Here is an 11801-nt window from a genome sequence, read left to right as displayed (position 1 = left end):
AACCTCCGCCACGTAGGACCCCGCCGCCTCCAGCCCCGCTAGGTCCCATGCCGCGGTACGAGCAGGGATTAGTGGAGTACGACCCCGCCACCACCCCTTCTATTAGGCCCACCAAACAGCCAGTTGCAAGGTGCGCTCCCTGGAGGGCTTCAGACGAGGACGCAACGGGGACCAATCGAGCCGCCGGAATGCACCGCTGCTGCTTGCCTTATGTGCAATCAGCAACGTGTTTCATTCTGTTTGCGGGCTCTAGGGAGACCCCAATCTTTGCGAGCGAACGAGCTCTGTGCAGCGGCAGCCATCGGAGGAGGGGGGCTCAAGCCAGAGCAAAGCTAGGGCGCGTAAGACTCCTGTTTCTGCAACCCAGGGCTGCCCGCCTGGCACCTCCAATCGACAGTGCCTCACAACCTCGTGTGCCCTCGTGTGCCCGGGCCCCTCTCCACACTCCCCATCGCAGGCGGGTCGAGTGGCACCTCCCACGGCCCCATTGTGGCGGCTGCCGTGGTGCCGACTTTGGCGCTCGTGGCGGTGGCTGCGGGTTTGTACTACTACAACAGGAGGTGAGGGCCACATAGCGGGACGCGGCTGCGGGTAACCTTCTGTCTGTCGGGGCCTGGGCCTCAGTCGGACGCCCTCTGATAAACCCACCGACCCACCTACGGCGGCATGTGTATGTATGTTTGTGTGTCTCTCACAGGCGCCATGTGAACCACGCGCTGGACAACCTCATGGGTGGCGAGGAGGCCTAGTGGCCATGCATGGCGGGTCACTGGAGACGTGTGTCCAGCAGCGGGCTCCTAACGCACGAACACTAGGAGGTGCAAGCCATGTAGGTGGAGACACCCAGAGATAAGGTGACCGCGGCGCGGGACCGAAGGGAAGGAACAGCGGCCTGCACAGGTCTCAACTGGTCATAAACCCGCGGTTTGCAGGTTGCGCAGCTTACCTACCTGAATCCCGTTTGCATGGCAGTGCCGTGCTCGGGCTGTTCTTGGGGTTCTTGGCCCCGTGGAATGGCTATGGGGACCCCCAATGGGCAATGTGGATTGAACCACATAGCTGGAGTACCAGGACTTGCCGGGATTGCGCTCCATGAGGGTTGTTCGCTTGGTGGATGATGAAAGGGGGGCCGGTATGCAAGCAGGGGGCTGGATGGTGAGAGAGAGGGAGAGAGGGAGGGAGGGAGAGGGGGAGAGGGAGAGAGGCACTGTTTCAGACAACATTTGGTGTACAATTCTTTATGGTCGGAGTGGTTTTGGAGTATGTTTTGTGAGGCACATGTGCAGGGTAGGGCAGGGTACGGCAGGGTACGGCAGGGTACGGCAGGGTACGGCAGGGCAGGGTGAGGTAGGTCAGGCAGCGAGGTGCGTGAAATGTACACAGACACATGTACATGCAAGTGGGAAGAGCTTAAAATATTGCGGTAGGACCCTCGAACAGCAGCCGTGACCTATCTGCCGTAAACCAAAGAAGAAGCCGTAACGTTGCATCTTTGTTGCTGCTGCTGCTGCTGCTGCTGCCGTCATGTCTCACCCACACGCCGCCTCTGCCGCCTACCTGTCCACCCACACGCCTTACGGGCCACGCACTCCTGCGCACCGCACAGCACCACCTCATGCAGCAGGCTGCTGCCACATAGTGTTCCGATCCCACTCGCACTCGCACCTGCTGCTGCTGCTGCTGCTGCTGCTGCATTACCAGTGTGCACACAACTTCGACGGGGTCACTAAACGCCAGACGTATTCATAACCCGAAATAAAAGCCTACACGTTTACAGCAGGGACAGCAGCTAAACAACTAATTGACAACGCAAACAGACCCGCCGCACAACCAGTATACCCCGACAGCGCCGGCGCCGCCTCACCGCCCTTCCGTGCCTTCTGCTGCAGCTGTGGCTGCAGCTTGTACGGCACATCATACCCTTCTCCTTCCTGCCCGTGAGATCCCCCGAATAATCCCCACTGCGTTCCTCTCCGGTCGAAATGGACTACGGTCGAAATATAGTTTCGTCGAAATGGCGTCCATGTCAACCGGAGTAGCGTCATTGTCGTCGGCTGGCTGCATGACAATGACGCCACGCCGGTTGTCAACAGCGAGCGGGCCAAACGTCAACGTTCGCCATATGGAGACAATGGCGATGGGCCAGGAAACACGGGCGTCGAGGTTGATGGCAGCAGCGACCCCGGCACTGCAGCTAAGACTCTATTCGATCAGTGCTTGAGTAGGGGTTAACTGGTCTGTGTTTGCTTGGGCTCTCCAACAGTCGCCCGTGCAATCGAGGCTCCTGTCAACGCGCGTCTAAGTGCGCGCCGCTTCCTGGCGTGTACGAGACACCTCTTTCGAGAGACTGTGGTGTGCGTGTGTTGCAGCATTCCCCAAACCCGGCGTTTGCACGAACCAAACTGTAACTCATCGGGGGGGTTCTGGGGGGGCCGGAGCCCCCCCTAGCGCCTTACAGATTCGGAATACTTTTATTCCCGCGGCTAAAATCCTATTCCTCCATTCGGACTGGAAAATTGACGGACAAAAATGACGGACAAAAAAGCGAAACACGCGGAAATAAAACCCAACAGCTCACACACACACACACACACACACACACACACACACACACATACACACACACGCATACACACACAGAGACACACACACACACTAGAGTCCATTTGGTGTTCGTTAAAAAATTCACATACAAATTGTGGCAAGGCCCATGGCGGGAGGATTTTACCAGTTAGTGGTAATCAGCGCAAAGAAACAAATTATTAGATTTTACCTGTAAAACCAAAAACTAAGCTTGCCCCCGCAGACCGACTCGGGAACGAACGATGTTCGTAAAGATCTTCGTGCGATCGATGACGAAGGCACAAGCAATAAGGATAGGATGATCAGCGTGGGCTCGCGAAGGCCATTCATGACATGTTTCGCTATATACGACACGAGCACGTTACATCCTGGTACCGACTTGGCATTATAGCGTACTTGTTTTTTTAGCTCTTATTGATAAGGGCGATGGAGAGGAGTGAACCAGTACTTATTATTCCCTCTCTCTTATATGGCACGACTTAAAGCGGTTCATGAGCCTCCGGGTTCGTTTAAACAGTTGGGTTGGTTTGAAACTTCCGGGTTGCTTGTAATATCCATCCATCCAAGGATGGACTGGTCCCTATTAAGGTTTCATCTGGGTGCTTTGGCAAAGTCCAGCATTGTAAAAATATAGGCAGGAAAACATGGATATCGACATGACCGTAACTAGTCGTGACATGGCTCATCGTTTGGAGACCGAATACGGTGCATGATTTGAGCACTGATTAAGTCATAGTCAAACATGGTGGGTCTTTGTTGTAAGTATAAGGATGTTTCAACTGATTATGCCCGTAACAGCGATGACTAAGGTTCGCTGAAATTGCCGTCGAAGTCGCGAGGCGGTCTGCGGTCGTCTGCAGGGGCAAGATCATGCGAAATTAAATATTATTATCAAGAGCACCTCCTTCCACTTAACGCCCATATACACTTGGAGGCCGAGCCTTTTGCGAGCCCGTGCCTGTAGTTCTTGTTACCTACCTGTACGTGCGAATGTGCAACATAGCGCGGAGGCCTAATATCTACACTTTTGGTGATCTCTTAATTATGGTGAATACTTTGAATTTCCCCTTATTTCCATCTCGTACAGACTAGGCTACGCCCATTCTCGGACCTTTGCAAAACCTCGCGGCGTGTGTTTTCAACGTCACAACTCGTTCAATGGTGGTCTCCCGAATTCGCAGGCTGAACTATAGAAGTCGCAGTTAGCTTTGCGCGCTAAGGAGGCCTACGAAGGACGCTCTCAACGAAGGCCCCACCCACGTATGGCATTCCCTTGCTCCGATTGCTCCGGGGCCCGGGACCACCGGGTCGAACACAGCGCAGTCAGCAACACAATTCAGCGAGCCTCCGTACAACGCGCGCGGGCGTATCTGCCCAAGTTGCTGTGTGAGGACAACTTGGACGCGGCCCTACAACTGCATTCCTGTACCCTTGCAGGACGCACTTTACCTTGCTGCGCTGCACAGGTTCACGAGGCTGATCACCATGTGGCGGTCTGCTACCGCGTTTGGCCGAACGGTGACGTCCACGAAAAGCCACCTATACCCCACGGAGCCGAGGGCAGTCCCACAGCCAGCAACTGCCGTACACCCAGCTACTGTAGCCGGGCAAGAGCATTACGCTGCAAACCCGCGGATGAAAGCACCGAAAAAAAGTGTCACTGTCATCTTTGCCCCGGTCACAGTCCAGTCGCTGCTACAGCCCCGGAGCAGCAGCGGGTCCCCAGCCTTGCTCTGCTACAGCAACGCCAGCAGCCGATGACATCACAGGACGTCGCCAGTGATCGACAGCGGTCGTCGCACTGCCAGCACCCGCGAGCCCGGGCCCCGTCCAGGTCCCGGACCGCGGGCTCTTGGGTCCAGGGACCCTTGTACTTGTTCACGATGCTGCTTGCGGCTTGGGTCTCCGCGGCTGCTGCTGCTGCTGGGGCGGGGCCAGCCTCGCTAAGTACGGCAGTGTCGGGTGCGCTCACGCAGTCTGTGGCGGCGGGAGAGGCCGGGGGGGAGCTGTTGGGGTTATTGCACGGAGTTCCCTTGCATGACCCGGAGGTGTCCACAGGCGGACCACGTAACCTGATTCAGTCAACGGCACCTGACACGGTGCAAGAAAACGTGACCAGGCTGATGGCGTTGTCCTATGACTTCTCTGATGCACCGCCACCACCACCACCACCACCACCACCACCACCACCACCACCACCAGACATAGCACCTCCGCCCGACTACTCATATCCTCCACCGTCCTGGCTCCCGCCACCGGGGGACTATGTTTCAGACACGCCGCTGGTAAGTCCACTGAGTGCGTCCTTGCCACCCACGGAAGGTCCAGGCCCATTCATGCCCATCCACCACCCTAGCCCCGGCACCCGTGGTGCTGTTGGCCCATTTGCAGGCGGCATCACCCCGTGCACCCCTCCACATCGGCTTCCCGATCTGGTCGGGCTTCCAGTGCCGCCTGCATTGCCGCCGCCCCCCTTGCAGGCGGACCCTCCCTCGCAGACTCCACCAGCAGAACCTCCTCTGGATAGTCCGCCGGCCGAGCCACTGGTGCCCTATTGGCCGCCGCTAATCAGAGATCTGTTCCCTAGCTACCCACAGAGCCCCCAGCAAACCCTCACGACTGAGTCGCCGCCTGAAGAACCACTTACCCCTCCGCCACCACTCCCCCCGCCACAACTTCCCCCTCCACCACCTCCGCCACCTCCATACCCGCCACAGCTCCCCCTTCCACCGCCTCCACCACCTCCACCCCCCCCTACGCCACCCCTGCCACTCCCATACCCGCCACAACTCCCCCTTTCACCACCTCCGCCACCTCCATACCCGCCACACCTCCGCCCTCCACCTCCCCCGCCACCACTCCCCCCTCCACCACCTCCAACCCTGCTAGCGCCCATGCCACCGTACGTCCCGCCACCTCCATACCCGCCACCATTCCCACCTCAGCCACCTCCGCAATCTCCGACCCCTCTACCACCTCCGCCACCTCTAACCCCCCCAGCGCCCATGCCGCCTCTGGCCGCCAATGCCAGTACTACCACGCCACCACCTCTTCCACCAGGCGCACCAAACAGCCAGTTGCAAGGTGCGCTCGCTGGAGGGCTTCAGAGGAGGATGCAACGGGGACCAATCGAGCTGCCGGAATGCACTGCTACTGCTTGCCTTATGTGCGATCAGCAACGTGTTTCATTCTGTCTGCGGCTTTAAAGAGACCCCAATCTGTGCCAGCGAACGAGCCCTGTGCAGCGGCAGGCATCGGAGCAGGGGGGCTCAAGCCAGACCAAAGCTAGGGCGTGTAAGACTCCTGTTTCTGCAACCTAGCGCAACCCGCCTGGCACCTTCAACCGGCAGTGCCTCACAACCTCATGTGCCCTCGTGTGCCCGGGCCCCTCTCCACACTCTCCATCGCAGGCGGGTCGAGTGGCACCTCCCCGGGCCCCATTGTGGCGGCTGCCGTGGTGCCGACTTTGGCGCTCGTGGCGGTGGCCGTGGGTTTGTACTACTACAACAGGAGGTGAGGGCCATGCGGCGGGCAGTGAGCATAGCGGGATGTGGCTGCGGGTAACCTTCTGTCTGTCGGGGGCCTGGGCCTCAGTCGGACGCCCTCTGTTAAAATCACCGACCCACCTACGGCGGCATGTGTATGTATGTTTGTGTGTCTCCAACAGGCGCCATGTGAACCAAGCGCTGGACAACCTCATGGGTGGCGAGGGGGCCTAGTGGCCATGCATGGCGGGTCACTGGAGACGTGTGTCCAGCAGCGGGCTCCTAACGCACGAACACTAGGAGGTGCAAGCCATGTAGGTGGAGACACCCAGAGATAAGGTGACCGCGGCGCGGGACCGAAGGGAAGGAACAGCGGCCTGAGTGCAACCGGCAGTAAACCCCCGGTTTGCAGTTTGCGCAGCTTACCTACCTGAATCCCATTTGCATGGCAGTGTCGTGCTCGGGCTGTCCTTGGGGTTGTTGGCCTCATGGAATGGCTATGGGGAACCCCAATGGGCAATGGGACTGAAACACATAGCTGGAGTACCAGGACTTGCCGGGATTGCGCTCCAGGAGGGTTCAAGAGGTGGATGATGAAAGGGAGGGTGGTATGCAAGCAGGGGGCACGATGGATATGTGTGGAGAGAGAGAGGGATAGAGGGAGAGGGAGAGGGAAAGGGGGAGAGGGGGAGAGACACTGTTTTAGAGAAACGTTTGCCTACTTTTCTTTATGGTGGGAGTGGTTTCGGAGTAACAGTCAAAAACCCTTGAGAGGCAAATGTGCAAGGTAGGGCAGGGTAGGGTAGGGCAGGGTACGGCAGGGCAGGGTGAGGTAGGTAGGTAGCGAGGTGTGTGTAATGTACACAGACACATGTACATGCAAGTGTGAAGAACTTGTAAAATGTTGAGGTAGTACCCTGGAACATCAGCCGTGACCTATCTGCCGTACACCGAAGAAGAAGTCCTAACGTTGCATCTTTGTTGCTGATGATGATGATGATGTCATGTCTCACCCACATGCCGCCTCTGCCGCCTACCTGTCCACCCACACGCCTTGCCAGCAGCGCACTCCTGCGCACTGCACAGCACCAACTCATGCAGCAGGTTGCTGCCACATAGTGTTCCAATCGCACGCGCGCTCGCACCTGCTGCTGCTGCTGCTGCTACAACTCATGCTGCTGCTGCTCTACCAGTGCGCACACAACCTGGACGGCGTCACTAAACCCAGACGTATTATTCGGGACCCTCCAAGGGCGAAGTAAAAGCACACGCCCATCTACAGCAGCTACAGCAGCTACACAACTAACTGACAAAGCAAATAGAACTGCCGCACAACTATTGGACTTAGGTCGAAGCATGCAGATTGGAGCTGCAAGACCTCTCACCAACCGCCGCCACTACTATCACCATGCCAACAGCCCTCAACGACCGACAACTGCCCCGTCATACATCACCTCCGACAGAGCGAAACACTGCACAAAGCGAAACACGCATAAACAAGGCCGAACAGCTCCGTACACGGCAAGGCGACGACATGACATACCGTAAAACCGATGCCGTACCCTCACGTGCTCTCTAACCCACCACGGCTCCCCTAACCCTTGGCGGCACGTCCACGCCCAGCATGTGCTGCAGGTCCAGCACCCCCGACCGGCCCCGCTTCGACCGCACCGTCATCACCTCCGCCTCCGCCGCCTCCGCGGTCGCCAGAGTCGACCCGGGAACCACGTGCGGGTGCATGTGGGTGAATTGCGAACGCAAGGGGCTGGCAGGGGCGCTGTAAGGCCCAACGACACGGAGCCCTCCAGCGCTGGCGGTTGCGGTGACTGCCCTGCAGTGCATGGCCATAGTCATGGTGGACAAGTTACAAGTTGCGGGGTTGTCCATAAAAGCCGGAGGGACCATGGACGGTAAATAGTTTTTAATGCGGTTACATGGTGGACCATCATCGTCCTCCCTCGTCCGCTTAAGCACAACGTGCCTTAGGGCAACATGCCGGGTCTCCCACACGTCCGAGAGGAACCTGGCTAGTGCCAGGGTTGGGGCCTCGGTCATAATCGTGCGCATGTCGCGCCCTTGAAATGCGAGGTCACGTTCGTACTTATCCCGAGTACTAGTGTAAGCCGGGCATTCCACAAAAACATGCATTTCATCTTCAACCGCCCCACAGTTGCAAAGCCTGCATATGCACACGGTGCACTCACGGCCGTTAGGCCGGTTAAACTCTAACTCCCAACAGCCTAACCGGAAATGCAGAAGCACTTGATGCAAACGTTGGGGCGTGGTAGTATCAGCGTAGGCCAGCCACTTATGCCGCGTGCCCCTAAGGATTTTAGGGTCAAAAAAAGTAAATGCAAAGGGCCGCCCACATCCAGTTCAGATAGCGACACGCCTTGACGCAGGTACTTCCGCTTGGGAAAGTGTATGGATCACTAAGGCTATCCAGGCACTCCCAACGGGCGTCGAGACGCCTACCGAACTCTTTTAAGTATGCTTCCCACTGGCAACCTAACGGTGGCGTAATGCGCTATGAGGTCGTCACCACGCAGACCGGCTGGGGGCTCAGCTCCCAAACTCTTAAGGAAACCTAGGACCTTGCTCGTCCAGCATTCAGCACAACACCCCCCAGCGCCAGCTCAAGGTCGGCAATGAAGGCCCGGTGGCACAGTGTCCCCGGCCTCTTGACAATTGAGTTCCAGAACCTCAGCACAAGATTGGCCCAATGGAATTGGAGCAGCCTTTGTGACAGGTCGCGATAAAGCGAGGGACGCAGGGCACTGAGGCCAAACGTGGCCTGTTTTCCAGCTGCTAGCAGTTGTTTGGTGCAGGCTGAGAACTGCGTGCCTGGTCCGTAATGTAGCCCGAGATACCATGCCGTCTCATTACCAGCTTAGGGTTTTAGGGTTTTTAGGTAAAACCCTAAAACACTAAGTACCCTCAAACACACCCCACATAACCGGTACTCAGCTTCCAAAAGGCGCTTTTGCTCCCGTGCTGTGCCCCCGAAAATGAGGACTTCACACTTGGCAGCGTTCGCGGCCATTCCCGTCGCCTTGCAATAGGCCTCGAGGAGTCCGAGTAAGCATCGGGCTCTCTCGTGGACAGTTACAACTAATGACGCATCATCAACAAAAAGCAAGTTGGTGAGCTCACCGCCCACCAGGCTTACACCCTGCTCACGGAGGATGCTCCAACGGTCAGGAAGGTGCACACGGCAGTCGGTATCGTGAGCCTCGATGTAATGAGCGAACACCTAAATGGTCCGAAAAGGGTGACACTAAGGGGGCACCCTTGCTTTACGCCCCGGCCCATGGATAATTCAGGCCCCAACTGACTACCCAACTTGTCCCGAACCTTCACGTCTGCGTAGCTGGCCTTCAGTGAATTGAGGATACGACCATGCAGCCCGTACCGCCAGAGCGTCTCGTGGTCGACCGAATCAAACGCTTTACTGAAGGCAATTTGCATAATGGCTAGGCTCCGGCCGCCGTGTGCTTAGAAATGAGATGCCGCAGCGTAAATAGGTGGTGCTCAGTGCCGAAACCATGCCTACAACCCGCCTGGCTAGCGGCACGAAGCTTCACAAAACCTGGTGAGCCGCCTCCCGATAAGGTTGGCGTAGAGCTTGCACAACGGATCCCCAACCGCAATACCCCAATAATTATCGCAACAGGATGCATCACCTTTCTTAAGGACAGGGGAAAGGGTGCTGGTCGTGAATCCTCGCGGGCACTCACCCCCATCAATACCGTTGTACAATGCCGTACGATGCCAAAGCGAACACGGGCCGCTGCCCTTCACTCTCCCTCATTGCGTACTTATAATACTCAGCCGGGATTCGCTCCAGGCCCGCGGACTTATTATTACACATGGCGTTGAGGCCACTGGCTTCCGTGAAATCAGTGTTGAGCCATGCCGACAACCCCCCCCCCGTGCTTTACTCGATCCACATCAAGCCAGCTACACTGGCTATTCCTCCGCAATCCTCAACTCCACCATTATAGCCCCCGTTACGGCCCTTAACTGGACAGCCCCATTAGCGGCTCAAGCCATAACGGGCCCGCCAGCGTTTGTACGGGGAGTAGGCGCCTATGGGTCTGTATATGGGGATAAATGCTCCCATTGGGCAGCTGAAGGTTGCTACAGCCCACTGTAGCAACTACACGAAATTGGCGACGATCGTCCTGCAGGCTGTCTCGCGAGACAGGACGCACTAGTAATTGTGACAAGGCATATACGGGAGGATATTACAGGTTATTATTTAGCAAAAAAACATATTAAATGTTCTATAAAACCCCAAAACAGGCTTTCTCGCGCAGAACGACTCGGGAACGAACAATGTTCGTACAGATCTTCGTCCGCGGCCGCGGACGATCGATGGCGAATGCACAAGCAATAAGGATAGGGCGGTACTTATTAGGCGACCAAAAACGGAGCATGCTTTGAGTACTGATTAAATTATAGTCGGACATGGTGAGCGTTTGATGTAAGTGGTAGGATGTTGCAACTGATTGTGCCCGTAATAGCGATGACTAAGGTTCGCTGAATTGGCCGTCGGCGGTCTGGTGCTGTCTGCAACGGCAAGCTCATACGTAATAAACAGCATTATGCAAGATACCTACTTCCACTTAACGCCCGTCTACACCTGGATTCCGAGCCTTTTGCGAGCCCGTGCGTGTAGTTCTAGTTACCTACCTGTACGTGCGAATGTGCAATATAGCGCAGAGGCCTAATATCTACACTTTTGCTGATCTCTTAAGTATGGTGAATATTTTGAGATTCCCCTTATTTCCATCTTGCACTGACTAGGCTACGCCGACTCGCAAAACCTCGCGGCGTGTGGTTTAGCGTCACAACTCGTTCAATGGTGACTCCCAAATTCGCAGGCACCATTACCATTCGCTGTCCCCAGTGATCGACAGCGGTCGTCGCACTGCCACCACCCGCGAGCCTGGGCCCCGTCCAGATCCCGGACCGCGGGCTCTTGGGTCCAGGGAGCCTTGTACTTGTTCACGATGCTGCTTGCGGCTTGGGTCTCCGCGGCTGCTGCTGCTGGGGCGGGGCCAGCCTCTCTAAGTACGGCAGTGTCGGGTGCGAGCACGCAGTCTGTGGCGGCGGGAGAGGCCGGGGAGGAGCTGTTGGGGTTATTGCACGGAGTTCCCTTGCATGCCCCGGAGGTGTCCACTGGCGGACCACGTAACCTCCTTCAGTCAATCGCACCTGACACGATGCACAGACCCCTGCGTAGATCCCTGACCTGGCTGATGCCGTTGCCCTACAGCTTCCCTGATCCATCACCACCATCACCACCACCACAACGATCAGCACCAGACGCAGCACCTCCACCCGACTACTCATATCCTCCGCCGTCCGAATACTCATATCCTCCGCCGTTCTGGCTCTCCCCGCCGGATTATGTTTCAGACACGCCGCTGGTAAGTCCACAGAGCGCGTCCCTGCCACCACCAGCACCACAACATCCACGACTACCACATCGCGTTTCCGGCGCGGTGGGGTGGTGGGCTACCAGCACAGGAGGACCAATACAACCACCACAACCACCACGACTACCACAACCACCACTACGACCACCACTACGACCACAACCACCACAACCACCACCACGACCACAACCACCACAACCACCACGACCACCACCACGACCACCACGACCACCACGACGACCATCACAACCATCACTACCACCACGACGACCACGACGACCACGACGAC

General features: G+C 57.2%; 4 protein-coding genes across 4 annotated transcripts in view; 2 read left to right on the top strand and 2 right to left on the bottom strand.

The window, feature by feature from the left end:
* Window positions 1-3227: 3227 nt before the first annotated feature.
* Window positions 3228-6302, top strand: VOLCADRAFT_90513 (uncharacterized protein; the record flags this gene model as incomplete). The annotated part of the gene is made up of 7 exons (XM_002950127.1): window positions 3228-3288; window positions 3518-3630; window positions 4050-4868; window positions 5064-5129; window positions 5301-5667; window positions 5994-6096; window positions 6251-6302. The coding sequence occupies 7 exons, from the start codon at window positions 3228-3230 to the stop codon at window positions 6300-6302; spliced, it is 1581 nt and encodes a 526-aa protein (XP_002950173.1).
* A 1187-nt stretch (window positions 6303-7489) lies between these two features.
* VOLCADRAFT_90512 (uncharacterized protein) lies at window positions 7490-7922 on the bottom strand (the record flags this gene model as incomplete). Its single annotated transcript, XM_002950012.1, has 2 exons — window positions 7490-7540; window positions 7653-7922. The coding sequence occupies 2 exons, from the start codon at window positions 7920-7922 to the stop codon at window positions 7490-7492; spliced, it is 321 nt and encodes a 106-aa protein (XP_002950058.1).
* Window positions 7923-8655: 733 nt separating this feature from the next.
* Window positions 8656-9811, bottom strand: VOLCADRAFT_90511 (uncharacterized protein; the record flags this gene model as incomplete). The annotated part of the gene is made up of 3 exons (XM_002950011.1): window positions 8656-8873; window positions 9222-9321; window positions 9806-9811. 3 exons carry the CDS (start codon window positions 9809-9811, stop codon window positions 8656-8658), a joined length of 324 nt encoding a protein of 107 aa, XP_002950057.1.
* A 1272-nt stretch (window positions 9812-11083) lies between these two features.
* The window catches only part of VOLCADRAFT_90510 (uncharacterized protein), a gene marked incomplete at both ends in the record, with an annotated part of 2439 nt that continues 1721 nt past the window's right edge, over window positions 11084-11801 (top strand). The window contains 3 exons of the mRNA XM_002950126.1: window positions 11084-11159; window positions 11394-11503; window positions 11538-11586. Of these exons, the coding sequence (XP_002950172.1) occupies window positions 11084-11159; window positions 11394-11503; window positions 11538-11586 (235 nt within the window). The remainder of the gene's footprint in view (window positions 11160-11393; window positions 11504-11537; window positions 11587-11801) is intronic.

This window comes from Volvox carteri, assembly GCF_000143455.1.
Source record: "Volvox carteri f. nagariensis unplaced genomic scaffold VOLCAscaffold_17, whole genome shotgun sequence".
NCBI lineage: Eukaryota > Viridiplantae > Chlorophyta > Chlorophyceae > Chlamydomonadales > Volvocaceae > Volvox > Volvox carteri.
The sequence above is the reverse complement of the archived record's forward strand: the minus strand, read 5'-3'. Positions and strand labels throughout refer to the sequence as shown.